Source organism: Ictalurus punctatus, chromosome 2 (genome assembly GCF_001660625.3).
Source record: "Ictalurus punctatus breed USDA103 chromosome 2, Coco_2.0, whole genome shotgun sequence".
In the NCBI taxonomy this organism is placed as follows: Eukaryota; Metazoa; Chordata; class Actinopteri; order Siluriformes; family Ictaluridae; genus Ictalurus; species Ictalurus punctatus.
Window position 1 is genome coordinate 23,309,917 of NC_030417.2, and position 16,753 is coordinate 23,326,669.

Consider the following 16,753-nt stretch of genomic DNA (forward strand, 5'->3'; position numbering starts at 1 on the left):
TTTTAAACTTTAACACTGAACCAAGAAGTGATATCTAACCCAGGCACATGAACTTTTTCTTAATTACACCATTCAGCAGATATAAAAAGAAGAAGAAAAATGAAAACAGTGATGGCTGTACAACATAGAGAGTGATAGGTGTATAACACACAGGCCTGACCTCAACCCTGATTGATGAACTTCACACCAGGCCTCCTCGCCCAACATCACTGACTAGCCTCACTAATGCTCTTGTGTTGAATGAGCACAAATCCCCACAGCCACAATCCAAAATCTAGTCTAAAGCCTTCCTAGAAAACTGAGGGTAATTATAACTCCAAAGGGGGACTAACGCTGGAATGGGATGTTCAGAAAGCACATTATGGATGTGATGGTCAGGTGTCCGTAAACTTTTGGACATAGTGGGTGTGTCCCTCGCTCCCTGGGTTGTGAACGAGCTACTTTCATTTGTAGAAGGAAGTTGGCTATGAGCTCATCCGTCATTTTTCCGTCCGCCAGTGAGGGAACATAGTGACCATTGATTCTTCCTGGTGTTTGTGGTGTATTTTGAGATTTTTTTTTTTTTAAAGGACCAAACGTTCCAGTACACTGGAAGGATTTTTCAATTGAGCCGGCCCTTAAAATGGCCGACTCCCTGATCAGTGTCCTGACTACTGAACTAGGGAGCTGACTGAGACGCACCCTTAGTGTATTCGTGTCTTCTGGCTATACAGTTTGCTGTTTTGATGAGGTAGCAATACATAACTCATCACAGTTTGTTGGCTAGCTTGTTGCGGCATCCATGTCAGCCCCCCCCCTCCCCCCCCTCCCCACCCCACCCCATGCTGGACCTCGAAAATTTCATAATTCTGAGCGCCAACCTTCCACTTCTGAGGTACACCAAAGACAGCGTTTGATCTCTCTCTACACAAGTGCATAGACTAAACTTAAACCTGAGATTGCTGATTACGTTCTCACTCACACTTACACCAAACCTTCTCACGACTCTCTGCAGATGTGTATTCTCTGTAGAGATCAGGTCTGGCCTTGCAATACTACTACCCTCAAATCCTACTATGTACTGCGACCCGTCTCCTGATGTTACACTGCATTACACAATACTTACACATTCTTTCCTCATTTCAGACTTTCAATGGAGTTTTGTGGTCTCAGTGTTACAAACACATAACTATGACTGATCTGTTCATAATATATATACTGTATTGTTCTCCTTTAATTATTGACCTTATTCTGAGTAAGACGATATTGTGATTAAGGTGTTTACATGAGTTGCTTTTAGAATACTCCTTTCATGTCCCCATTTTACATGTTATAGAATATAGATCGAGTAACAGCACACGTCATTACGTCACCGCGCCACGGTGTCCGACGTCCCTCCAGAATTTCATGCATCGACATACAGTTCGTCTTCGTTATGGTACCGTATACAATTTTGGGTATTTCATTTTTAATTTTACGAAAGCTTCAAGTGCGGTTAATTAATTGTCATGCTATACGTGCAAATAGACGACTGCTTGAAGCCGTGGGCTGCGTCCCAAACCGCGTACTTACCGTCTATATAGTAGCCAAGATGTACATGTATTTCTCCTACTATATAGCAGGTAAGTACGCGGTTTCGGACACAGCCGTGCTCTCGTTTGCCGTCAAACGGTTGAGCACTGCCATGTGTGTATGTGTCCTGTCGCAAAATGCGGTGAAAACTCCCACATGACGTTAATAGTGTGATTAATGTGTTTACATGTCTATAATACACTTCAATAATGCGACTAAAAGAGGAATACTCCACGTCTTAATTCAATTTGTGCTTACTTCGAGTATCAATTTACTTGGATTAAGGTCATCAATAATCGCTGTTTACATGCTAGTTTCTTAATCAGAGTATTGTCTTAATCGGGTTAATATCGGATTATTGTTGTCCATGTAAACCTACTGACTGACAGCTCAGAATACAGTTTTAACACATTAAGAGAACTTGATTGGCCTGTTAGTCTGGACAAGCCAAAAAGACCTTCAAGACCACCAAACACATGCATCATTTAAAAACCACTTGGAGCAAGTGTGTTTAGTATATGTTAAATTGTACAGATGCAGTTAAGTACGAGTAAAAGTGATTACGTAGAGTTGATTTGTTTTCTGTGACAGCATTTCCAGAAGTGTTTTATTTGTCTTATACCACAATGCTTTGCCAATGATTACAATATTTATTCATTACTAAACGACACGTTCTGCTTTTTAACCACTTAGTTACATTAATGCTGTGGAATGTCCATGAGATGAGTTAGTTCCTGCTATTACTATCTTGTTATCAACTATCTTACTATCTATCTATCTATATCTATATATATCTATATCTATATATCTATATCTATCTATCTATCTATCTATCTATCTATATATATATATATATATATCCATTTATTTTTAGGTGTCTGCCATTCAAGTCCACAGTGAATAGAAACGATAACATACAAGCACACTGCAGTCGGACAACTGTTATAGAAGTCGTGCTGTTATAGAAAATTAGTCAAAACCTTCTGACCAACACCTTCTGGATTTGGTATAAAAGGATCTGAGTGATATGCAGGAACTTATTTTGGGCATGTATGCTTAATTTATATTAACTATGCACAAATATCATGCTTTTCCCTTTATCCTAATGACTCACAGAAACTCAGGTGTCTATACATGATTGCCACATCTGCAGGTGTGTCTCAGATGTGAGGAGGGTGGATCGGATGACTTATTGTTCATAAACAATTTTTAAGTGGCGGTGGAGCGGAAAAAGTGAGTCGGACTGGGATCAGTATGAGAGCCATACTAGCATGTGGTTCTGAACTGGAGGCCCGGGATTTATGTAGGAGGCCGAACAGCACAGTAATATGCCACAGATGGTCTGAGAGGGGACTGCATGGATCTAATGAAAATGAATCGCCTTGATGGACCTAATCAGGAATTTACTCCTGATCAACAGCACACTTTCTGCCAGTTCCTGGTCAGTCTGTACCATATTAAAAGAGCTTCCCATCCCTGGTTTCTGTTAAAAGGGATCAAAAGCTCAGTAAGTATGAAGTAGCAGGGGTGAGGACCTGAGGAATTCCAGCAAAGTCACTCAAAGTCCGCTTGCTCTGCATAGATAGAACCAGAGCAAAGGGGGCTAATGCATTAATAATGAAATGTTCTTGAATTACTAAACTACAAAGTCAACCAGCATGTGTTAGGGTTTGTATATATGTGTGTGTGTGTGTGTGTGTCATGACTGTGCATGACTGTGATCCAGACACCAGGTGAGAAGCTTGGCTTGGTGTACTGGCTCATCTGTTTACTGTTTACTCAAGGGCATACAGGAGGAGAGAAGAAGAAGAGGAAGAGACCATTTTGCTCTGAGTCACTTCCTTTGCTGACAGACTTGATGGGTTTTACTCTGGGGCGTTGGAGAGAGTGACAAAGTTAATCCATCAGAGACCACAAGGATACAGACGCTGGCAAACCCTGCCTGCTCCACCTCCTGCAACGGAACTCTGCCAAAGCCTCAGGTCTTGTTCTTACCGGTGAGGATTGCACAGTGCGAAACAGGCCAGAGAATGTCGCACTGCTTCCGGGGCCGGAGATGTGCTAACTTCTCATCTGACACGCATGAAAATCCTGTGGCAACGCTATAGTACCAGAGGGAAGCAACTAAATAATCTTCCAGGTTGACATCCCAAAACATCGTGTAACTTCTAAGATGATAATTGGGATAATTGTATATTATGTCTTCGAATGGTGTTCACACAGATGGATAATTTGCCTGGAACTCAATTGAGGCCTTGGTGCTAAATGAAGTTTACACAAATAATCATGCCAACAAGTGCTTAACTGGCTATATGTCAAGCTGCAGGCAACATGGCTGACACCTATATCTCGTGTTTCCCATCCTGGAAATATTGGTTGCAAGGCAGTAATACACCCTGGATGGGATGCCAGACCATTGCACTGCACCAAACACAATCACACAGTCAAGTCATTCACATCTATAGGCAATTTAGAGTAGCCAAATCAACTACTATGATGGTTTTAGAAAGTAAGAGAAAACCAACATAATGCATCATCCCTCCTTTGCTCAGAGGATCACCCACCTTCTCCTGAGCGAGTTCTCTCTCTGCAGTGTGGCTTCTCTCCAGATCCTGGCGGACACGTTCCATTTCGGCCCGGACACGGCCCAACGCCACTTCCTGTTCCTGGGCAGCACGTTGGCGCTCCTCTTCACGCAGTAGGCCCAACTCGGACAGCTGCTGCTTCCTCTGACTGTGAGCCGCAAGGAGCTCCTCCCTCAAAGTGTGCACCTGGGACTCCAGCTCACTTATGGTCTGGAATCACACATAAGGTAATTACCTTATCAAATAATAATCAGCACCAAAATAAAGAATGACGAAACAGGGAATGATGTGTTACATTTCATTGGGGTGCACAGGCACTGAGGAATCGCAATTTTACCCAGAGAGCGGGGAATGAAAAGTGCAAAACCGGTGGAGCACTTGTGCTTGGTCTGGACGAGAAGAGGAAAACAGAAACCACCCTCTCTGATCTCACAGCCTCAAGGGTTCAACATCAAAAGCGGGCATTCCACAAAGGTCAGCGGTTTGATTTAATGAGCGAAATTAGCGCAAATCAAAGGTCAGTTACTCATAGTTGGGGGGGCGGGAGTGGGATGAGGCACTGCTGCCATTTCTCGTTACAGGAAGCTGAAAAAACACAGGGACTGGGTGCTTTGCCACGCTGACGGCCAAACTTGGTTGAATAAAGGGTGCAGACGACTAAAAAAGGAAACAAAGTGAGCAAAGGCCCCTTATTAGAGAATGAACCAGTGGGGTTTGTTGACGTTGACCTTGCTTGCATTGACATCATTTTTAACATTAGCGTTGCTTAACAATATGGAAATTTTAAGGCACAAAAGTCTATTCTAAGCGAGTAGCCAATTTAAATGCGACATTAATTCTCCAAAATGCTATAAATGAACCTGAGCTCAGGTTGGGATCTGCAATGTCTGTGCAGTACTAGCAACACAAGGGGTTGGCAGCTCCTTGGCATCACTCCACTTGCTTTTCGGTATTACAGGGAGGAGGACAGTTATCGCCTGCCTAAAGAGCATTGGAAAATCTTGAACACATTCAGGATTGGGGTGGGATCTTGCCACTTCAAAAGCAGACCATGAAAAGGAAAAAAAACATTTAAATGATGTAAAATAAACACACACGGACGTCAGGACTGTGCTTGTGTCCCAGGTGACAGCAGAAGTGGCAACACACACAGACATACTACTACTAGTTGTAAAGCGCTATTAGATCTCAACTCGGAGGAGCCTTTAATCTATAATTCCTTCTTTCGTCTGGTATGGGATAGGCTGGTAGGCTTTTACTGTGCTTCTTTTGATGCTTGGAAATAATATCATCAAACAAATAAAACATAAGGCTGGCTACAGAACCAGCACAAGGGTGCATGAAGGCATGTGAATATTTTAGATAATAAGTTAGTTAGAACTTTACAATTAAAGAAATATGAATACAGCATAGTCGTGTACACTTCCATGCATGTCAATCATGCAGGTAAATGGACAGTTCAGAAATACTCTGAGGAGTACTGGCAGATCAGTACTTTTAAAATCAAAGACCCAACATTTTCAGGCTCTTCAGTTGAACTACTGGTGCATTTTACAACTTACGCATGGTGTCACATCCTGTCAGCCACATGTCATGCTCTAGGTGCACATTTTTAGCCTCGTCTGAGAAGTCAGACTGCAGCCACAAGGCAAGCTTTTCTTTCCAGTTCCTATAAACAGTGTTCTTTTGATCGCTTCAAACCAGGAGGCCTGTCAGATAACAGGAGTGCAGATAAAGCCATGACGCACTAAACAGGGTTCGGGCCTTTCTAGTGGTGTCTCTGTTTTCACAGCTTAATTAAAATGGGGACACAGACGGACAGTTGCTACTTAAACGGTGTCTGGTCTATTTGTGCATACATATACTCACACGTTCAAAGTATTAGGGGAAGTCAATGCTTCGGTGTGCATTATAGGACAGAAAGCCAGCACCTTGTAAAACTGAAGTGTCCTGTAATTACCCCAAGGTGGGGCCTTCGCTCAGAATAGAGCTGTGTCCTCAGAATAAGAGCATGAGACACTTTTAGAAACATTTGTTTAAATGGTGTAAGAGCAGGATGCTACTATGGCTAAAGCAAATAGCAAGCCCCTTTTGCCAGCTCTGCAACATATCATTAACCCTCAGAACTTCCATCCATCCATTTTGTATACCGCTTATTCAACACAGGGTCGCAGGGGAGACTGGAGCCTATCCCAGGTATCTTGGGGAACGAGGCGTGGGACACTTTGCATGGGGTGCCAGCAAACCGCAGGGCAGAAATACACACACATTCACACACTACGGACAATTTGGAAATGCCAGCCAGCCTACAATGCATGTCTTTGGACTGGGGGAGAAAACCGGTGTAGCCGTAGGAAACCCCGGAAGCATGGGGAGAACATGCACACAGGGCGGAGGCAGGATTCACACCTCCAATCCCGGAGGTGTGAGACAAACGTATTAACCACTAAGCCACCGTGCTCCCACCCACAGAACTTAATAAACTAAACTTGAAGCCATTTTTGCACTATTCTCAGTAACCATCTATCACTAAGAAATTCACTAAAATGGTCAAAAATATGTGGACACCTGACCATGACACCCATATGCAGGCCTTCCCCTAGCTGTTGCGCCAAATGTGGAAGCACACAATTGTCTAGAATGTCTCTGTATGCTGTAGCATTAAGATTTCCCTTCATTGGAACTAAAAAGCTCAAGAACAAACCTGTTGTATGACAATACCCCTGTGCACAAAGCAAGGTCCATAAAGAAACGGTTTGCCGAGGTTGGAATGGAGGAACTCGAGTGACTTGCACAGAGCCCTGACCTCAACCCCACTTAACACCTTTAGATTGAATTAGCACGCTGACTGTGTGCCAGTCCTTCTCACTCAACACCAGTGCCTGGCCTCACTAATGCTTTTGTGGCTGAATGAGCACGCTCTACAATCTAGTGGAAAACCTTCCCAGAACAGTGGAGGTTATTAAAGCAGCAAAGTAGGAACCAACTACATACTAATACCCATGGTTATGGAATAGGACGTTCAACAAGCACATACGTGTGTGAGGGTCAGGTGTCCACTTACAATCATTCAGTTCATGATAAGGTTTCACTGACCAAAGTATCAGTGAGAAATATGGTTTAAAATATACATACATGTTCAGCATTGTGTTCAAACCCCACTAGATTCACTTGAGATTATGTCTCAGGTTTGACTGCCAAAACAGTGAAGGAAGTTTTTTAGTTTTTTTACAGCCTGGACCTTATTTCCTCTATTAGTTATATAGTGTACAAAAGACACAGAAGACTTTATTCGATCATCTGTAGGAGAATACTGCACTGTAGTATTCCTTGATAACTGATAATCTACACTACTTTGGACATCCAGCCTCATTCTCAGGGACCGTTTGTGCCGAGGACCCAGAACTCACTTAGGCTAAACACATACAAAGATCACAACAAAGCAGACTTGGGAAAGCCAGGGAAGTCAAGCGAGACAAGCAACCAGTAAAGTTTTCTGTTTTCCACAGCTGGAAAAAAGGCTGCAAAGATACTGACAGCATTCCTGATTCTCAAGCTCCATTCTCTAATTCCTGCACATGGAATATTATTGTCCAGGAATGAACATGGATGATCAGAAAACAAAGAGTAAATAGTAATCAGAAAGCAAAACATCAAAAACATCACTGCTACAGCTATCAGATCTATTTGGCACAGAAACATACTCTATATTCATTCAGTAATAAAATGTTGTGGAATGTCCACGAAACAAGTCGTTTATGTTATTACTTTCTTTACTTTCTCTCTTGAAGACAGTAATACACACCAAAAAGCAGCTTGTCATGTTACAAGAAACGTTAAAATGCAAAGTCGTCTGTCCTGAACACTTTCCTGTAGCATAAAGCGTGAAGGAACAGCTTTACCTCGGGTACGAAGTGCTGACGCGAGTGACTCTTCCTGTAAATATTAAATAAACGTCTCCAAGCGTCACCATATGCACAGTGCAAGCATCCACCGTACAAGTCCCAGTGACTTAGTTGTTGCTACAGAAATGATAATGTATTAGAATGAGCACGTTAATATAAATCTGTGCTTCGTCTTGCAGCCAAACTACCGTCAAAGCCGAACTGTTACAGAAAATACATCAACGCATTCTGAGCAGTCAGATTCGAAAATTCCACAGCTCCCAAGGCCAATCACGGTGTCCAGATTTGCACCACACTCCCTGAACTACATACATTTTCTATTACTTCTACTGCAGTTATCGAATAATTCATTCAGTGAGTTGCTGAATCGTATATGATCAATAATTCAATAATTAAAGTTCAAATCAATAATTCAAATAATAAGCCAGGTCAGGCGTTTGAAGGGTTAATCACATTTAATATTTAAAAAAAATCTCTCTGTTAAGGAGAGTTGCAGGCAACAGAATCTCACAGAAAAGCCTTTAAACTCGGTATCTATTTGAAATGGCACTGGTAGCTCAGTTAAGTTAGTTAAGACATTGGACTATTGCTCGGAAGGTCATGAGTTCAAATCCCACCAAGCTGCCACTGCTGGGCCCTTGAGCAAGGCCCTTAACCATCAATTGCTCAGTTGTATAAAAAAAAAAAAGAGAGATAAATGCAGCTCGCTCTGGATAAGGGCATCTGCCAAATGCTATTGCAATCATGTATGAAAGCATCTGTAGCATTGTATAACATTCTCCCAAGGTGTCCTTGAATGTGTTTGGTGTTTTTTTTCTTGAATGATGGAAGTGGCAAGAATGACATAAATCCCTGGGTCTCGATATAAACTATTCAGCTTATGTTGCACAACCCTACTTAACGAGTTTGTTTTTTCTCGTACATCAATATATCCATGCCTGATTTCCTCCGTCACACTAGCTATCATGTACTCTGGCCTAATCTCTTATTTGGGAATGAAGTCCTTGAAAAATGTGTCAGTGTCATTAATTTGCCAATCACGGCCGCAGAGAGCCTGCAGAGAGGCCCCCCGTGCAATATTCCAAGAATCAGATTCTCCCCGCATGCTGTTTGAACTCTTATGTTATAAGAGTGAGAAAGAATTTCTCGAGGATAAAAAAAAAGTGGGAAAATGAGACGCGGGCCAAATGAAACAGCAATGAAAACGATTCTGAATGCAGCCGAAACACAGGAAATATAGTAATGGGATTGACTGACCAAACAAAACATCTGTTGTTCATATATTCCACCTAAATTAATGTCTCTTCCAAGGAAGTTGGAGAGGCAGATGTCTAGAGCAAATGTACTGGATAAAACGAAAAATTTTCATCTCCCGAAGCCCAAAAAAAAAAAAAAAAACAGAATACCAAAGAACACTTAAAGAACATGATACAAAGTTAAGTATCAAACAAACGATAAGGCATGATTCAAATATTTCCTCTTCATTAAATAATCGTTCTAAAGCACACAGATTCCTCATAACAGTGTGCCATAAACATGCATGTAAAGGAAAGAGTTCCAGTCTCTGGAGCCAGTTGTGTATTAGCACACTTGCTGCAGGCAACACTATTTATTGGGAACTGTCCTGGATGGGCTGCCAACTGACTCTCGGCCTCGCCCCTTTCATCTTCAAAAAGACTGAGGAAACTAGGAGCCTGGAGGGTGCCAAAGCAGAAATTCCAGGTTGAGAGGAAACTGAATACTCCAGCTTCAGCCCAAGGACAAGGATATAAGCTCATTCCCTCAGCGATCTAAACAAAGACTCCAAACCAAGACATGGATCAATAAAACCTTCAGCACAGTATTAGCACTGGCCGTACGTTGTTGTAGGTTGCAAGTTTTCTTTGAAACGGCACTAAGATTGAAGCAGCGTTGAGATCTAGGCCAGGTAACGGTGCTGGACTTTGGCAAACCCACTCATAAACTCACGAAAACAAAGCTCTGCTCCTGAATAATTTATTCTTCTGAACTTCCTTTTACATCCAAACTGTGCTGATGACATCAGGAGATGAGTCTAACTGACTCATCTTCAGTGTACGTGAAAGATGTGTTTTCACTTTCCAAATTTGAAAGAAAGCTGGGTCTGGCTGGGTCGCTTTTTGTTACTGCTGTGAAAATGGGATTTAAAAAAAAAAAATTTTTACTTTTTCATCAGTTATCGTTGTTGAGTCAATATTTTCAATCAATCAGTCAATCATCCTCATACCGAGATCCATAGTGTAATCAGCCAGGCACCATGTGTTCCACTTGAACATCTCATCTCAATAAAGCAGCCAGTGGAAGGCTTCGTCAGCACCATCTTCTCTCTTCTTTCATGAATTCCATCTCTCAGACGCTCTTAGAGGAAAATATGCCTTCTTGAGAAGAGAAGGCCATCTTATCTCACTCAGACAGCTTTGAGGCAGCCAGTTTCCTGTCAGCAGTAGCTGAAAAATGTATCTTCATCGAGCGGCGAGAGAAAGCTTGATGGTCACTGGTTGAAATGCAACAGGACTTAGAGAAAAGTTCTCGAACCCACCAGGCATCACTTTCATGTCAAATTTTTTCTGCTATGATAAAAGAAGAAAAATTCTGGCACTTAGATACTCAGAAGACTGACATTTTTTGAGCTCGGGTTTGTCATTTATCTTTTAGATCGCTCCAAAAATTGAAAATGTAAATCTGATGGTTTAAAGAGGCTTGCTGTCGGTGAGGGATTCATGCCGTCAGGAGGAAAATGAAACTCTGCTGCCTCTCGACACCGTGCTGGGATTGTGGAGAACTGTAACGGTGACGAAGGGTGTTGAGGTTCGCCGAAGTTCTCACCAAAAACAAAAAAACGTCATCACATGGAGGGACGTGTTCAGCCAAACCGCAAAGCCTCCTCTCTCGAGCTCCGACAAATTGTTCAGCGCATTCTTCAGGCTAGGAATGATGGGGGGGGATCTGAGCCACTGGCAGCTTCTCGCTGTAGCAGACAATTTCCTTCCCGTGGATTCACATCCTGTGCGGCCTGTCCACACCACCACATTCGCTAATGACATGACTGATAAGGTGCTGGATGAATGGCTTTATACTACGTGTGGAAACACGGAAAAGGATAGAAAAAAGCCATTTGTTTTGATAAAAAAGAAAAAGCTGTCACTGAAATGAAAGAGGAAGCACTAATACAGTAATCAGTACAGTAATGTTTGTTAGTTCTGAAGAGATGCTGCGTAGACAGAGGACATAAAAATGTATTTTAAATACATGAGTGCATTATATTTGACACGCTTTCATTCGATCATATCAGGTTTCTTTTGATCAGATCAGGTTCCCTTCTCTTTTAAAGCTTCTAAAACAGCAGTAGTCCAGTACAGACAATTAATATGTCATTTACTGTATAAAATCTGGTTTATCGTGGTTGAGCGTTTGACCGAAATGGCACTGAAATGCGCGATGTTTCATATAGAAGACTTTCCCAAGCTTTTCTCATCCAGTCTAGTGAACTCTGTACAGAAGCTGCTCTGCTGGACGTCTCTCCTGTAAAGAGCTAATAAACGTGCTTTAGCCATGCTGACAATTTATATTTCATCTCAGGGTTTGAAGAGCCGAATACATCCCCAGCTGGGGACTCGGCTGTCAAATGGTTTCCCACAGAGGCGCCGCGATAGCCGGGCTGGAGAGGAGAACGGGCTTTGGTGGAGTAACCACGAGAAACCCGCTGATAAACAAAACAGAGGTTTCTGTCAGCCTTTCCAAGTCTGTCATTAATATATGCTAAATAGTTCTGTTAGATATAATGAGAGTATAAGCGTCTCCTTATGTGGAGATGATGGCTACCTGCAGTGCGGCGCGAGAAACAGCTAATGCGCCCAGCCGGTGCACAGTGGCTCGCGACGCAGCAGTTCATGCCAACCCGGCTCAAATGGCTGGAATAAAAGAACGGAAAACGCAACCCAGAGTGAAAAACAAAAGGCCTGAACTATACTGCACCCGAAGATTTGCCCACTTTTTATGGCAACCAGTGGTTTGACATGCTGGGGGCTTTTTAAATTTCTTCCTTTAAGTCTTGCGCAAAACACTGTATACGCTGCATAACGAAAAATCTGTAGAAGATTTATTTTCTGCACAATTTTATTGCAAATAGTTCTTTGAACAGTTTGTGGCACTGAAGTTTTCGCGATCAAGCATCACGCTAAATTTCAAAACGGATTTTTAAATATCTCCTACTGTAAAAATATGTATAACATTTTTCATAGATAAAGCGAATACTTAGCTAGCAAAGCAGGAAAAAAAAAAAAACTAGCGAAAGCAAGGGGGGGGGGATAAATGGAATGGTTAATAGCAAACCAAATATGCAAAACATGGTGATATGGAAAAGAAGAGACCACACACCTGTCCGTCCCGCTTTCTCCATTCTTGGGTCTGTGCTTGGTGCTGGGCCATGGCGGACCGCGCCTGCTTCTCCAGACTAGCAATCTCCCGCTGATGATCCTGGACCAGGCTGTCCTTCTCAGTATTGTGTTGTTGAAGTAGGTGTGTCCTCTCCTGCTCGTGCTGCAGTTTCAGCTCCATAATCTGATTGGACAACAAGGAGTGAGACTTCATCAGCAGTACATCCTTGTCGTCATGACAACTTGCGCATCTCTCAGCAAAAAAAAAAGGGGGGGGGGACGAGAGAAAAAAAAAATTGGTGTTAGCCTCGCTACGTAACAAACCAGAGACGATTTTTGCATCACTGTTACCTCATAGGTCCAACTATCTCCACCCTCTTCTGTTGTTGCTGCTTATAAACAGTCAACTTGTCTAGAAGTGTCTCAGAAGCCATATGCCTAGTTATACAAACCGATCCCATGCAACCAATGCCAGAGAGGCTGGAACGACCAGCTTAGGGGGACGTCTAGATTCGTTATTAGCTAGGTGTGTCAAACATATGGAAAGGGAAAACAACAATTTAAAAATATTTTGTCAGCTAGCTAATTTGTAACTAGCAGTATCCTTGTTGAAATCCATTATATAGGTATGTCCCTACTATAGTGTCCACTTACCCCTGGCTGTCCGGCTACAGCTTTGAAGTGTCCCCTGTCTCAAAAGCTTATTAAAATAAAAAAAATTTGGTTTGGAAAAACGCAAGGCGAGGAAAAGTGTCCAAATCCTCAAAGTGTTAGGAAAAGAAAAAAAAAAGACACAAGAGTGACCGGTTGCATTATCTCGCTGTTCTCCACCTGCTGTGTCGTGAGTCGGTGCTGGGTGTTGAGAAGCCGGCGATTTAGGTTCCCAGGCTCAGATCCTACTCCTCTAATCAACTGGGGGAGGGGGCGGACAGGGGTAGTGCAGAGGGGGTATTGGGGCTGGACGATGACCTTGGCCGGTCCTGCCCTGACTCCCCGCCGGCGCGGGAAGGACCCAGTCCCCCCAGCTTTGATACTAATCTCCAGCACATTGTGCATCCTGGCACCCTACCTGGCCTGCTCGCTAGCAGGAGACTGCGACGCTGCTATTGAGAGCAGGTGATGAATGGGGCTGCCGCAAAGAGCCAGAGTTTCCCCCCAGCAAGACGGAGAGAAGGCCACAAAGAAATTACTCAATGCAGCCCCATGGCATCAGCTTTTCAATTTCAGCAACAGAAAAAAAAAAAAGAAAAAAAACCCTTTTGCTTTTGTCAGTTTCGGGATGAAATTATTCTAATTTTAGAATGCAATAGATAAACACACACACACTTCACACTGACTCGGTGCAAGAAGCTTGGGCAAATGACTGAGTAAAGGCCGGAGGATGGAACATCAGGTCAGATTCTTGTTTTTTTCTTTCTTGGCAATAATACCGTGCATAACATCTCTTATTTCATCATGAGGCAGGTACATCACATAGAAGTATCAAGTCGCAAACTTGAAATCTCCTCCGCATGGTCTTCCGTTGTGCGCTCTAAGTTCGATGACAGAGTATCGATGACATCCCAGCTGTGCAAGGAGGATTTCTTGCGACAATTTCGACTGAAATCGTGTTGGACGTGAAAATGGAGATCCGTCATGAAGTATGTCAACCAAAGGAAGAAGAGAACGCATACGACAGAAATAGATGGGTCGAGGAAAAACAAAGACGCCTTATTGTAAACGTCACAGCGAGGAGTCCACCGAGTGCCAAGCTCTTAAAGCGGCTGCGCTTGAATGCCTGTTGTCAGCGGGATAGACATGATTAGCACTGAGGTAATGCGGCAATGGCCCAGCCGAGGAGACTCCCTGGGGAAGATCGTGGACTGGGAGAAGAGAAGAGTCTGGCTGCTCTCAGCAGGGGTTTGGCATGCAGAAGGAGGAAATTTGGGGCCAAGCGGCTGAGCTGTTCTGTTATTCCAAATGCAGAAATGTGTGCGAGAGAGAGAGAGAGAGAGAGAGAGAGAGAGAGAGAGAGAGAGAATGTGTGAGAGAGACATTTCCTTGCTTGTGTGCTAATGAGCCTTTCAGATGAAGTATATGTTTGTGCCATGGCTTAAGATCTAAAAAGTAAATATCTAAAGATTGGATTAGTTACTTGACAGTTATGACAGAATGGAAAACTCTGTTTCATCCTCTCAGAGTCTTGGCTGTGATGCTGCAGCAGGGTGGAGGTCATGAACGAATGACACTTCTATGCAGTTCCTCTCTTTTAAAGTCCCACTGAGGAAGTTTGGGAATGCCCCTTTGCACCCACATGAATTGCTCAACCTGACCTTAATGCTCATAACAGCATAGCTAAACACTTCAGCTTCACCCACATATCATTTAAGGTAAAAATGCTGCAGTGAATACTTTTAGTGAGGACTTTTGGACATGTTGGCTTTAAAAGGTCCAGGAGATTGATTCCATTAAAGAACTGTTAATGTTTTATATAATAAACAAATAAATAAGTATGCTTGATGAACCCTTGACGTTTTGGATATTAATACAATTCATTACAAATAAATGAAAGCATTATTACCGGCTTGTCTTAAAGGACAACAATTTGCTGCCTTTTGAATGAAATAAAGACGCTGGAACAATACTACGATATTTTGGAAGAAAATAAATGTGAATCTAAAGACATTTTACTTGCTGGTGAGTCAAAAAAGTTCTGCAAAGCCTTTGACAGTCTGCTTCAAAGTAACACATTATAGGAGTTGTTTTACATTCTCTTTCTCCCCCCCCGCCACCTAAGGAAATGCTAGAAAACGTCTAACATTACATCATTAGATATCTAGCTTTAGTTTTCAAAGACTTTCTCATGCGAAATAAAAAGGTGAGGCAAATAAAAGTCATGCAGAGCGTGGGACAGGATGCTTCAAATGAACAAGTTCTAGAAGCTGTTTCTGATCCTTCTTTTTTTATTTTAGAAAACATCTAATATTACATCATTACAGATGTAGCTTTGGTTTTCAAAGACGTTCTCACTACTAAGAAAAAGACAAGACATCTCCACTCAGATTGCACTGCCTGAGTGATTACTGAAGAACATGCTAGCTTCACAACCTCATCTCACATGTAGCTAAATATCATTAAAAAAGTCATTTTGTTTTCTATCAGATATCATGAGTCGTAGCGTATCTCCATTCAAAACTAGTTCGAATAATTGACACGGCAATAAATGTGAGTGAATGACAGGAGGAAAAGGCAAAGTGGACGGTGTTTTTTAAAAAAAATGTGTAGAGAAATATATCTGTTTTAAAGGCTTTTCAATATTAATCATGTTCTCCAACAACAGCTGCCACGTGCTCTTAGGATTTAGATACGTAGTGAGGGATAAAGCTGATATTAGCTACAAATCTTAAACCTTTCATACTAGGTACATAGTAAATTCATGAAAGATCAAGAAAAAAAAAACAGAGACTTCTACATTTGCATCAGCTACATTCAGTCGTGTGGAAAAAATACGTACACCCCATGGAAATTGTTGGCTTTTTTGACATACTTGCACAAGAAGCATTTGATCCTCTTTCAAACAGTGTCTATTAATAAAGGTGATACACTATCAAATAACGTGTAAAAATTTGTAGTAATTTTCACAATTTATATTAACAAAAAACAGATCAATCACTTGGAAAAAGGAAGTACAACCTTACATTTATCCTACCTTCAAATCCATAAAATTAGAATGAGGTGTTCAAGATTAGGTGCCAGTGATCAGAACCTGCTTAGGGAGTTCAGATGGAACTTGTCTTATTTATGCCCCCCTCACATCTAGTGTCTGGTGCTCCCTTTGCTATTGAAGTGTGTGGTGTCATCATACCAAGATCTAAAGAGTTCTATAAGGCATTCAGAAAATATGTTGTGGGTGCCTATGAGTCTGGCAAGGGATTTAAAAAGATCTCCAAATTATTTGAAATACACCATTCCACTGTAATTAACATAATCAACAAGTGGTGCGGATTTCAAATGACACCAATTTGTTCTGGACTGGCCGTCCCAGCAAATTCAGCCCAAGAGCAGACCATCTGATTCAAAAAGCAGTCTCCAGCAACACCAAAATTTCATCACAAGATCAGCTAGTAAGTCTTGCAACTGTTGGTGTCAAAGTGCATGCTTCTGCAATCAGAAAGAGATTACAGAAATTTGAGCTGCATGGTAGGCGTGCCAGGAAAAAGCCTTTGCAAGACTACAGTTTGCCAATGAGCATATCGGCAAACACCAGGCCTTTTGGAATAATGTGCTCTGGACAGATGAATCAAAGATAGAGTTGTTTGGCCACAGTAACAGCTGACAT

At 42.2% G+C, this 16,753-nt stretch overlaps 1 protein-coding gene across 7 annotated transcripts in view; it reads right to left on the reverse strand.

The window, feature by feature from the left end:
* cep112 (centrosomal protein 112) overlaps positions 1-16,753 on the reverse strand; it is a 147,328-nt gene that overhangs the window by 44,409 nt on the left and 86,166 nt on the right. For all 7 annotated transcript variants that reach the window (XM_017451134.3, XM_017451107.3, XM_017451124.3 and 4 more), the window contains 2 exons: positions 12,437-12,619; positions 4,116-4,346 (listed from right to left, as the gene is read on the reverse strand). In XM_017451134.3, the coding sequence (XP_017306623.1) occupies positions 4,116-4,346; positions 12,437-12,619 (414 nt within the window). The remainder of the gene's footprint in view (positions 1-4,115; positions 4,347-12,436; positions 12,620-16,753) is intronic.